General features: G+C 38.5%; 1 protein-coding gene across 2 annotated transcripts in view; it reads left to right on the forward strand.

The window, feature by feature from the left end:
* The window catches only part of SH2D4B (SH2 domain containing 4B), a 58,399-nt gene extending 45,704 nt beyond the window's left edge, over positions 1 to 12,695 (forward strand). The window contains exons 7-8 of one of the 2 annotated variants that reach the window (XM_064716615.1): positions 7,724 to 7,944; positions 10,621 to 12,695. In XM_064716615.1, the coding sequence (XP_064572685.1) occupies positions 7,724 to 7,944; positions 10,621 to 10,713 (314 nt within the window). In that variant the 3' untranslated portion in view covers positions 10,714 to 12,695. Of the gene's footprint in view, positions 1 to 5,321; positions 5,490 to 7,723; positions 7,945 to 10,620 lie in introns of those variants that run through there. The other variant, XM_064716616.1, reaches the window with a different exon arrangement.
* The last annotated feature ends 649 nt before the right edge of the window (positions 12,696 to 13,344 follow it).

Genomic DNA, 13,344 nt, shown 5'->3' on the forward strand with positions numbered 1-13,344 from the left:
CCAGCTAATGCATTCTGTAGGGTGTTCTAAAAAGAAGGAAGAAGAGAAACCAACACGAGGCTTTGAGGAGACATTAACAGAAAAATTTACAGCTCTATTATGCACTGGCATAGTCAGACAAGTAATGCCAACACCTATCTTTTATGTGCTGCACTGCTTGCTAGTGAATAAGGTGTAAATGTTTTGACAGTGGGTATAAAGGGTTTTTACAGTATTTGATAGTTGGATGTAGAATGAACTCTGAAGGAGACAATTAAGAGGTATGTTTTCTGCAGAGTGCATAGGGAATTAACTGTGAGCTGCACTGGCAACAATGGATGTTACACACCCAATTTTCTGTAAACCTGAAGAAAAATACTCTTTATTACTGCACTATTCATTTAGATGGAATTTTTTAAGATTCCCAGGGGAGTAAGGCATCTATTCCTTTCAGAATTTCAGTAGGTTTTTAATTGCTTTAGAGAATCTTATTCTTAGGGAATTAAGAAATCTTCTGAGGACTGAGTTTGCTTTATTCTAAGAACAGTTGTATCCTGACAAAACAGGGAGCTGAATACACATTAGAAAAAAAACCCAAACCAACCAATAAAAAAAAACTACAAAAAACCCTTTTAAAAACTCCACCCCAAACAAAACAGTCCTATATATTTTTGCCTGTGATACTTTTCCTTGAATTTCTCCTGTACAGAGATTCAAGATATGCATCAAGTCTTCAAGGAGAGCTCATTTAGCACATGATGGATTATCAAGGTGCCTCATCCTTGCCTAAAGGGATCTCTTGCCATCAGAAATACATTATTCCTCTGGGCCTTGGTTTGCTGTACATGTCTATGCATAGCCCAGGGCGTAGTTCCTATAGTGAGCAAGGCACACTGGAGAGTTGGCTGAATCTCACTGAGGTGTTGCTTCCCAATTCTGCATACACCTGAAATGTGCCAGGATGGTTACAAAGGAGAGGAATGGTGAAGAATGGCTAATGGGCTCCTGCTCACCTTTCCCCACCATAGATTTATCTCTATCTGAGGTTTGTTACTGCATGCTCAACTCCTGAAATTGTGCAGAAGAGGTGGTGAGTGTGGAGCAGAGAAAACTTTCTCCAGAGACTCCCTAGAGAGTTCCACTTTGCTTTGCCTTTGTAGCTCAGAGAAGACTGGTCCCTGAGTCCTGACAGAACTGATCTGTGAGTACATTTCTAATGTGTATTTTACCTGTTGATTTCTAAATACAACCCAGCTTTGTCGACCAGCGCAGTTCTATGGAGACAGGAAGGTTTTATTTACACATATTTATGTTTTGCTTTTTGTGACCTTAAATATTACTAGTTACTAGGACTCAGATTATCAACCTGCAGCACAGCATGAAAAAGCTGCATTCTTACTAGTTGTAAATAACAAAAGCATTACATAGGAATTCAGAGCCCCTTTGCTCTTGGGTTCTTGCCATGGCACTTCAAGACAGAATTTTGAAAACAAACAAAACAACAAAAAACCACAATTCCCCCCAAACCTCAGCAAATCTACCCATCATTGAGGTGGTTTTTTGTTTGAGTTTTTTATTGAATTTTTGTTGTTTTGTTATTTGTTGGTTTTTTTACTAAGCTTGACCATTTATTTCAATGTCTAAATGGAAACAGAACTCTTTTGAAGATCTAGTCCCATGTGAGTTTGTTCTGCCTTAACAGCAGATGGTGAATAGCTTCAACAGCTTTGTTTCTATTACCAGATGTCTTTGATTTACCCCCTTGCTTTGCTTTCTGGCCTTTATTGCTTCTATTCTGAAATAGCAGAGGCAGAGCTATTGTTACCTGTCAGCTCTAGCTTTTCCCACACAATACTATTGATCTCTTCTTGTGGCATCATTCAAAAAAGTATTGTGACTAAAAGGAATAAGAGGGTGAAACATCTTCAATAGCAGTACACTGTAAGATCCTACTGCTGCAAATATTTGTGCATGTATTTAGTTGTGCATGCTACTCCTGCTGGAAACACCAGAGAAATGACAGTGTATGACTTCTGTTTGTATATATTTATCATTAAAGGCAGAATAATCTTTTTCTATAGACATGACTATTATATGTGGTACTTTAGACCCTTTGTTATTTTTTGACTCTTTCAGTTGCAGCACAGTCCATAAACCACTGTACTGATAACAGCGTTCTTTAAATTCTGTGTGACACTGGCAGTCTCAAGGATGACATAAAGTATTCAGTCAAGATATCACCCTGCTGTAGATTAATTATGACCTTCCCAATGAACAAGCAAAACTACATTCAGTCAGTTTCAGAGTCCAAGTATAGACTGGCACCTGTGGAAGAGAATTGCAAAAGTCAACCAGAGGAAACTTGCTTTGAGTGATACTTTTCCTTGAGAGTATAAACCATAACTGCTCTAGTTCTTCCACTGCAGGGAAGCCACTACTTCATCTTCCCTGATTTTATGCTTTTGGTCTTTCTGAGTGGCTGAAGGAGCTGGGTTTTTCACCCAGAGATGGTAGCTAGTGTCACGCATTTGAGTGTTTGTTTCAAGTTTTTGCTATCCACCTTATTGTGGGACCTCAAAAAGGTCAGACCTTTTCTAAGTTTTAGTTCCCCAGTTTCAGTTTTCATCTTACCTTGTGTTGGCTCCTCATGAGCATCTTCATCTTCTGTGGGCTCTGGAAGCTCTGCCCCCCTCCATGAGGCTCTCAGTGTGTTCTCAGAAGCTGCTCTTGCTCCTTCTGGCAGTGGCTTGTGTTAACCCTGCCATGTGACAGAGCCTCTCAGCTCCTCTGAAACCACACTGGCTGCACTTGGATCAATCCTTTCTGAGTTTCTGTTTACTTCTCTGGTTATTTCCTTAAAAACCGATTGCCTTCATTCAGATTTTGGCCCCAGGCAGGTTTGATCTTTACTTACAACTGCATGATTTTTTAAAATTGTAATTAAATAGGGAGAAAAAATTAAGATGTATTTTCCTCTCACCAAACCACGACTTTTGATTCAAAATGCCCAAGACCCTAAAATCTGTTCTAAACAAAGTTATTTTCAAGCTTCTATAGTGGTTTTTCTCCCCTCTGAAATTTACTTCAGCTTTTTTCTTTCTTTCATTGTGAAATGTAATCCAACTTTTGACTTTCAAAGTAAGTCTTGAAGATAATTTGATTTGGAAATTTTTGGAAAAAATTTCCCATTGGAAACTTTTTTATTCGAAATGCTATTTTTAGAGTAGTATGTCTGCCTAGCTCAGTTTTTCAGTTCAAAAAAATGGAAGTGTTTGGCTGATGCTTGGCAAACTGCTCCTTCCCTCTTATGGCCATTTTTTCACTGTGTTTCAAATGACATATATTCTTATATATTCTTATATATTTATATCTTTTCTGATTAGATCTGCCTGTATAATTGAACAAATATATCCCAAATATAGTCCTCCTATTCAGAAGTTATCTGCTAATTCCTCATAATTCCTTGTGTTTATTTACTGCTTACACTTGCTCTCAGTGTAATGTGTTTTTATGACCTTTAGCACGTGAATCATTCATGTAATAATTGCCAGGCATATTTGTACTCATTTGGGCTTTGATCTAATCCTATTGAAAACAAAGGAGATGCTGGTATTGGCTTCTCTCTGTTTTGGATCCTGATTAGTAACCTACATCACCCTGGTTAGGTGTCTTAAGTTGTATTTACAGAATGGTCTCTTTCTTCTGCATTTATTACATGTGAATATTCATAATTGTTCATCAAATCAATTTTGCACAAGATAGAAAGCTTTTCATAATGGTTGTGAAAGCACTTTTGCCATGAATTCTTTTATTACATTGTTCTCATTTATTCCTGCCAGTATTTGTAGCACTTTTCCTGAGTAAGACCTCATGCACTGGAGTGTTTGAGGTCAACTGATGGAAAAAAATACAAAAAGAGAAAATATCAGCTCAACAAATAGCTTGTATTGCAAAATGGTAAATGAAAGCTTCTGGGCTGAGTTTGTACCTGCTGTTCCTCTAACCTTAGCTGGCCTCTTGGCATATGCACATATATTATAATATACATGTTTTATATACAAAATGTATTTTATATATATGTGTGTTTATTAAAATATATTGACCATTGAAAGCTAAATTATCACTTTATATGGACATGACTATTACATGTGGTATTTTAGAGTCTTGGTAGGTCACAGCAAAGGCTGTGATGTTACATTATCTGTATAATCCTGAAAAAATAATTCTATTAGACTTCCATGTTCTTCTATGTTCTACTTCTTAGTTCTTCTAGACTTCTAGACTTCTAAAATAATTCTAGACTTCTATTACATTGTCTATCTTGTTGGCAAAATTTATCAGCCTTTGGTTCATGCTTGGTGTGGCATTTTTGCAACAAATACATACGTACATCTTGAGTTTCACTCAAGGATGTATGTAGGATAACCCTGAAAGTAGAGTGGGAAGCTGAGGTGTCATTGCAGACTGTTGCAGAACAGCACTTTCTGCTGCTGAGGCTGCTGAAAACTTGGAAGGCAACATTAGGATTTCTTAGCTGGGCTCATAAAACTAATAATGAACTCCCCACTTTTCACATGAGCTTAATACATCCTAAATGTTAGGATGTTCTTTTTCCTGTTTGAAAGATTGGTGGCAGTAAACAGAACATAATTACAACAAAAATGTTAATATGTGCCTATCATCATCTAAAACTTGTCCTGTATTTTAAAAATGAAGCTGTTAGGAACATGTCAGTTGATGATAAATCTTCTATGATTTGAAATAACTGTCTTAGAAAATGTTATTTTCTCTGCTAAAAATCCAAGCTGCTAATATATATAAGCATCAAAAACTGGACTGGGCTTTCCCCTTTTTTAATCTTTTTAAGAGATTAGCAAGAATGAGAGTGAGGGGAAATTAGTTTTCAAAGCATCAGTGGTTTCAATTCAATATAATATGTGTCATTAATATCCTAACTAGCACAGATAACAGCATTTGTGATTCCATACCTCATATTGGAGCCTTGGGAAACCAAAGATTCTTGATTTTAGTTAAAACAATTTTAAATGTAGGTGTTTCACAGATTTTGTCTCTTTCTACAATCATCTCAGGAGTGAACAGTGCCACTCTTTTTCCAATTGTCTTGAGAACAGGATAATGTTTTTTAAAGGATAGAGGGAAACTTTCATTGCTGTAATAACCACCCTCTGAAGAATTGAACCGGAGAAAAACAAAATAACTGGGAGGCAAGGAGAGGGAGGAAATGGTGGGGAGAGATGGTTTCTTGTGAGCTATTAACAGAATCAGGACAGTAAAAGGGAAGAGAGTGGCTGGCTGATAATTTATTACACCATCTTTAGCAGAAAAGAGAATTAAAACAAAAAAAGAGAAAAAGGAACTTGGCTTTGAGCAATGCAGCATTTCTTACCTACTCAATGATATGAAGTGTCCAGAACACAGCTAAGGTCTGGCAAAGAAGATGGCATTGTGTGGAAGCCTCCAGTGTTTTAGCTCCACTGCTGGGAATTGAGAGCAGGTGAACAGATTTCTTTGCCATTAAACTAATCAATGCTAAATGAATTTCATGTTATGTGCCGGATAGTGTATCAAACCCTAGAAATATCCTAATAGTGTTCACTGTATAATATAACCACTCTTTTTTTACATTTCTCTATGTTTTACAAATTCTCTATATTCACCAAGGCTGAATTGTCAAGTCTACCTCATTCCCTGTCAGGTCTGCATAACAATTCTGGCACTGCTTGGAGAAGAGGTAGTTATAACAACATCCTCTTCCTATCTCAAAAGTTATCAGCACGCCTTCAATCTGGAACTGCAGTGTAAATACTGATTTATGGTAATTAATGTAGTATTTGCTGGTGATGGCACTGTTTATCCTTTCCTGTCATTAAATGCTCTGAGATTGGTAGTGTGGCTCATCTACATTTATTTCCAGCAGAGATTTGTCAAGGAAGTAGCCATTATAATCACTAATATCACATTTCATGCATACTTAAATTAGGCCAGTTTGAGAGAAGACTGGGTTAACAGATACTGTGATTTCAGAATCAGTTTTTGTGTAATTCTTGGGTACCTGGTATTGGGATATGGTGGTGCAACGTCCCATAATACATTTCCCATAATATCATATGGATTCATATTGATACTGTCTTTTCATTTGAACAGAGTTCAAAAATTTTTAACAATTCATCTTGGAACACCTCCAATAAAAGTATTTTTAATTTTGGAAAGTGCATAAATTGACACTGTTGCTGAGCAGTTACTTGCTGTTTCTAAACAAATGATTATGTTTGTACTGCCTGTTCTTCATGTCTGGTGCAAAGATGATGCAATATCCTTCATAAAAGAGAAATGGGTGTCATTCAGCAGACTATATATGTGTACATTTCTGCTTAGTACTAAGGTATTATCAAAGGGACTTCAAGCCCTATTGAGATTGAGCCCTTCATCACTGCACCAAGTAAAATTGTAAAAGAAATTCATATTCTCAAAGTAGACAAAAAATTGAAAGAAGGAGATGTTTTTCTACCTTTCCTACCAAGCACACAGTGCTAGCTTTTAATACCCAGACCTCCTCAGTCCCTTCCTATGCCTCCCAGATGCATAATTTTCCTTAAGGACTTAATTAGAGCATTCCAAACTTTCAGATAAACCCTTCTCTGTGCAAACTGATAATCCCTGAACTATGTTTGTTATTACACTAAAACAATGTGGCTTCATGGAACTCTCTCTAGGACTTGTGTAGGTTTCTAGGATGACAAGCAGTTCCATTAAACATTACATGCATTGTTTGGAGAAAGTTATCCCCACAGAGAGTAACTCTGGAACATGTACATACATTATTTACTGACGTATGTGCCATGTTCACACTCAGAATGGCCTAATTCAACATCTGCTCCTGATGAGAGTGAGCATCTGGTGTTTCACAGATAATTGAGACATGAGCTGACTGTCCTCTAGGCTGACCAGACAGACCGGAACCAGGCTCTCTGGGTGGATGGTAAGACCTGGTTCAGTGCCAGGTGCAATTCTGATCACACCTTTGTTATGGGTTGGGATTAGAATAGGTTTTATCTTTTATAACTTCTGTGCAAGCAGAAGTACCAGCAACTTCAGTGTTGTGCCCCAGAATCAGAAGGAACAAGAGATGAAGATTTTTCCAACACAAAAGAACAAAATGGGACAGTTTTTGAAGCTCTACTGCCATTAAACCTTTTCATCCAATTTACCTATGTGCACCTATGCATGTGTATGTGTGTGGATGTACAAAAGCAGAAAAATTTTTTTCTCCTGGCACTTGCTTTACATTCCTTTTGTAGGACATATAAAGCAGTTATAAGATAACAGAGTCTGCAGAACTGCAATACAATTGCAAATATCAGCAATGCATTGCAAATTCAAGGTGCAATGCCTAGCTGTGCTAGTCTGCTTAAATGACAGCTTGTCCAGAATTTACTGGTTTGATAGGCCAGTTGTATTATTTATCCTTTGAAAAAGAAGTAAGGATGGGAAAAAGCAAGTCTTAATCATCAAATTAAAAAGCATATCCCACCAGAGTCCCTCAAAACCCTTACAGCTATCCTTCAGAAGCAAACAGCATAAACATTGTCTCCATCTCGTCCTAGAAACATTCCAGCACTCAGAAGTTACACCATTGTGATTTCACTTCTGTTCAGTGTTTGCTGCATTTGATTGCCTCTGGCAGACCTGTTACCTGCATAACCATGGGGTTTTTTCTGGCCAGGCATTATCAGCCGTCAGGAAGCAGAGGAGCTGTTGATGAATAAATCTGAAGGCGCGTTCCTGGTGCGAGTCAGTGAGAAAATCTGGGGCTACGCCTTGTCCTACCGCCAGCAGAACGGCTTCAAGCACTTCCTGGTGGATGCTTCGGGGGATTTCTACAGCTTCCTGGGGGTGGACCCAAACCGACACCCAACACTCACAGACCTGATTGATTTTCACAAGGTAACACTTGCTAGGTGGAGATCAATAGCTGAGTAGAATGGATTAATAATTTAATGAGCAGCCATGTAGCTTGAAACCATGCTGGAAAATAGGAATGACCACAGTGGGAAAGAATATTGTACACTAAGCCCAGCTGTAACCTTCATCCTTCTGTTGCAGTGAATCACAATGCTTTTCCCCTTCTTTCAAATGCTCCAGTATGTGCTTGTGTCCCTTTATACAGTGTGTACTCTCCTTGGCTACAAATGGCCTAATAAGGGCTGACAGATGTAATGCTTTCTGAGCCTTTTGGCTGTGGAAAATTGGATTGGAAATACCATAGAAAGGTCTTTCAATGAAATTTCAGCATTTTTCTACCTTTGATGTGAGGGCTGTAATGTGCAAAAGCAAGAGTCTGACCCTGCACTAAAGAAGGGAACATGGAGGGGCTCTCTTTTAGGGGTATATTAAGGTCACTTCTTATTACCCAAAACAATCTTGCAAGAGGAATTTACTATTCGACTTTAGATGGGTTTGAATTACTTTACCTCTAGGTTCTGTTTCTTGTTACCAGACTGTAACTAAATAGTAGCACTGTTTCTGAAAGCATAAATTGTTTTCATCTGGCATCTCCCTATCTTCATCAGTTTTAATTCTGTTTTTTTCTTAGCCACCCTTATAGTTCCTCTTCATCCTTTCTTTTCTAGTTCCCCATCCTATTTTATCTTTTTCTCACACTTGTCTCAGAGTAATTCTATAAATTTTTTTCCTCCTCCTTTTCTTCACAGCTTTTAATTTTTTAAGCATTCAGTCTCAGGTTATTTTTCTTCTAAATTTCCTGTCTTTTAAATATTGCTTTTATCTCACTTGTTTTGCAGTATCTGTTTAGTGTTGCCTTAGTGTCCCTTCAGAGATCACTATGATATTAAATGTCCACAAATTATATTTCTACATGGGGAGATGGTAGGTGTCACATTTGACTAAAATATATGTTCTCCCCTAATTTAAATAAAACCTTTCTCACCTTGGAAGCTCCAATCCCTGACACCCTTCTTGTACGCAACGTCCTTCTGGCCAATTTGGGTGAACCAACTGGGCTGTGTCCCCTCCTAGGTCACCCTTATTCCCAGCCTATTCTACCAGCAGGGCCTGAGTGGGAAAAAGAGAAATCCTTTGTGCTGTGTAAGCAGTGATTAGCAATAGCCAAAACTGCAGTGTGTTATTAACACTGTTTTAGCCACAAATTCAAAACATGATGTCACAATGGAGAACAAGCAGCTGTGAAGTTCCATCCCAGCCAGCCAGCCCCCGTGCACCTAGAAAGAGTCTAACCAGGGCTTTGGCAGGGAAAGAAAAGCAAACAGCAACACCTCAAATGCAGATTATCAGGTGCTGGATGTGGAACCTCTGGCTAATGTGGTTTCCCCTCTGCTCCTGGTGATGGTGACAGCCAATTCCAGACATCTGTGCTCTAGCCATGTTCCTATATTTTCATCACAGCTCACGTTAGGCAATCACTGTATTAGGAACACATCTATTTACAGACAGCAGTAGAGCACTTGTCAGAATCAGAATGGCTTTTAGTTCCTGCCATTTAAAAAAAGGAAAAAAACTTGCTTAGGTGTCCCATGATAAGAATTAATAGCTGCCCCAGCAGTAAGCCTATGAGGGAAACCATTTCAGTTTTAATGCCAACACACAGTTCTATTTTCCCTGTCTAGCTTATGGCTGTATTAAAACTGGTACCTTTGGCAATCACCTCAGGAGGTATTTTGTCCTGTCTGTCACTTGGTTTTCTTAGAGGCTTTTCTGCCTGCCCTCTCTGGTGAAGTACACTGTCAATTGTCCCAAAGCCTCCTGGTAACCCCAAGCAATCTGTATGTGACTGGTTGTACTGTGGGCACATTTTCCATTGCAGCTATTGCTATATATTTTGGAAAAGGTGCTGCTTTCCTCATGACTATTTTTAGCAAGAGTATACTTACCCACTCCAGCGGCCACATGGAATTTTTTAAGGGCCTGAGGAGGGCTGGCGTAACTAATTTTTTACTTGCTTGTACTGATTGACTTCATTTTGTTTCATTTTGATTGAAAAACTGAGAGGTCATTCGAGCAACTCAGCTGGCAGACACAAGGGGGTGGTAACCATTAGTTGGAAGAACAAACCTTACAGAATATGATGTGAATGTGCATCTTCTGTACATAGGTGCTGTGAGTACAGACTGCCTTTTCCTACCAAGGGCAATGTCTTTCACCTTGCTGTCATCAGTCAGAAAGCTGTTACTGTTGTGTGTGAGCTCACTAAACACTGAGCTCCTGCTCAGTCTGCCTGGGGGTAGTAGCATGGGAAGACTGGCATCTTTCTGTTCAATTAACCCATGAGAACACTCTCTATAAGCATCTGTAGGTGACTTCCTAAATAGTGCAGCAACTTACAAGTAGTACAAATCAGAGTCTCTTGGATGTGCTGATTTCACTGCTTGATAATAGCACAAGTTGCTACCAGCATAAATAACACAACCAGAGCATGAAGAAAATGATTAACCTGTAAAATCCTTTTGCTGGTCTGTAATTATTTTATCAAGTGTTTATCTATAGTTGCTAGCCAGTTACAGAGGAATGATGGCCGTCATTGCTCTACTTAGAAGGTAGATGCAGTTTATATCTTTGATATTTTAATTTGCTTTATCATTCCAGGAAGAAATCATCACGTCCTCAGGTGGGGAGCTACTCCTGGAGCCATGTGGACAGCAGAAGAATCCACCAGACTACAGTCCTTTATTTGAATAACTGATTCTGGATCAACAGGAATGCATTCCGGATAGCTGTAGTAATAGATAGTTACAAAAGTAAACAATGGGAGTAGTTAACCTGCTTTGAAAGCCACTGGTCTTGTGGCCAAAAAGTATCCTCATTAGGAGGCCTAAAATATTTCTGGTTTGCATCTGAATTATCAACATCATTATTCATACTGCTAGCACTTGAAAGGTGAGAACTTACCAGTGAATTGCAAAAGAGGACTACTTCCAAAAAATTTTCAAGGGATTGTAGCCAATTGCACAGAATGCTAAGTTCCTGTCCTAATTTTCTCATGTTTTATACTGCAAGAGGCATGGGCAGGAGCCATTCACAGAGCACTGTATGAGGTATCAGTGTTGGTGAACAGATTCTGTGTTCCAAAGCGAGGTTTGACAGTTTCTGTTGACAATTTCATTACCCAATGGTGCACTTTGATGACAAAAGAAGCAGCCTTCAAACATCCCTGTGAAGTTTGTGATTGTGTATGTAATTACCTGTAGTTTGAAAATTGCCACTATGCTTTTGAATTCAGGCCTACAGAGTTCCCCACAGCACAGACAAAGGTCAAACACATTTTATTTACATTTTCATGAAGCCCCACAGCCTTGGAAGGAACTTTTCTCCTGTACAGTAAGTGGTCAGTTTATTCTAAAGGAAACTGATTTGCTGCAATTCTCTCACTGGCCTTGTCCTGCTTTCCACTTTTAGATGTGCAAGAGACACAGTGGATATTGCTAGCTTTACTTTGCTATAGGACTGGGTATTTTCCTTTTCTGAGTTACAAGAGAGGGTGGGACTGGTATATTTATACATAGAAAAGGTACGGCTGATTACATTACCATCGTGCTATTTTATGTGTAAAACCAAGATGCACACAATGTGTTCCTGATCCATTTACTATAAATATTAACCCTATGAAAATTGAACAGAAGCCTAGATCTGTGGGGCAGTTGCTTAGTGCTTGGACGAGAAAAATAATAAAATCTCATCACAGTACACATAGGAAAGGCACACTGAGCATATTACTATGAGCTACTGCTTTGGGCAGTCTCTGAGCCCTGTGGTGTTCTATTAAAAATCCAGGTGAGACCTCTCCTGAACCTCCTGTCTCCTGAGCCCTTTCTCCTCAAACAGTCATTTGACTCTTGATTCACTGTTACCTTCTGTACTCTGTCTGATCTAGATGGTAAAGTCAACCAGGAAAAGAAACTTGTCTTATCCAAGCCAATAAAGCACACTAAACATTTCAGGTGCTACAACAGTAAATATTTGTGGTGGTAATAACAGTATTTTTTTATAATTAATTTTATGGCTAGCTCATATTAAAGTACAGATTTTTGTACACAAGCTTCATTCTTGGTCAGGAACCTTTTCTTCTGTTGACATTGGCTTTTGTGTGATTTAATCCATCAGTGTTTGTGGCCCATGAAAAGAAAATTCTATTGAACTTCCCACAGAGACAGCTGGGCAGTTTCTGTACTAATCACTTGGCACACTGGCTCAGGAGGTTTTAAATAGTTACTGTTAGCACCTCAGAACAAAGCAAGTCAGGACACAGCAAATAAGCAAAAAAGATCTGCTTTCTCTGAGAAAACCAACTTTGCACTTTCTCCCTCCTTCAGAGGCATCTCAAGAACCACCTCAGTCTCAGGTTATTCACAGCTGCACAATTTTTTCATGGAACAATTCGACCTTTACTTAAAGGACAATGGAAAAGGACCTTTAAAATTATAAAAAATATAAGTATCCACAGACATAGCTCTGAGGTTAGAAAGCAGTAGGTGACTGTACAGGATTAGACACCTAGGGGTCATTACAGACTGCTCTTTTGCCTCTATGCACTGAAGAAAACTCCCCAAAAAAACCAAGAACAACAATAAAAAAACCCAGGAAATGCTACCTTGGTAGGCTAGAAGACATGCAAATTCCAAAGTTTTGGAAGATTACTCAACCCAATGTTGTGAATGTTTATAGAAGAATATTGAAGAACTTGTTCCACATGCAATTCACATTCAGAAGTTGATAATAATGCTGCTATTTATTTCTAGTGACACAGTTCCCAGCAACTGCTTGTGTTTTGTTTAGCATTAGGAAGGCCTGGAAATAATAGCTCTTTAGCTTATGTGGCCTCTTGCGATGTAATTAACATTATTTTCACTTCAGAGCACATTTCCTAATTCTAATTTTCTAATTTTTTGTCTGTCATCAATTTCTCACTCTGTTTCACCTAGCTTTAAAATAAGGTCCTTCTAAGTTCCCTTGCAAATGGTATTACTTGGAATACTGCAATTTCTCATGAGAGTTTTACTCTCCTAATAAATGGCAGAATTCACAAGTAAAGGAATTGCTTGTTTTTTCTCATGTAAGCCCCACAGAAAAAATAAAAAGTATTCAGCCAATTCATAGAGTTACCAAGAAAGAAATGTAAACAATATAAAACCAGAAGCAGCTGCAATGAAATACTGTGCACTTGACTGAAGATAAGTTTTGAAGGAAACAAAAGGAGATCATAGCTAGCAGAAACTAAGAACAGCTTTCCTTGGTAGAGATGTGCAGCTGTTGCCAATATACTTGAGTGAAGTACAGGTGTGGAGATGTTTTCTAAGTTAACAGGTGCTTCTT

This window comes from Zonotrichia leucophrys, chromosome 6 (genome assembly GCF_028769735.1).
Source record: "Zonotrichia leucophrys gambelii isolate GWCS_2022_RI chromosome 6, RI_Zleu_2.0, whole genome shotgun sequence".
Lineage (NCBI taxonomy): Eukaryota > Metazoa > Chordata > Aves > Passeriformes > Passerellidae > Zonotrichia > Zonotrichia leucophrys.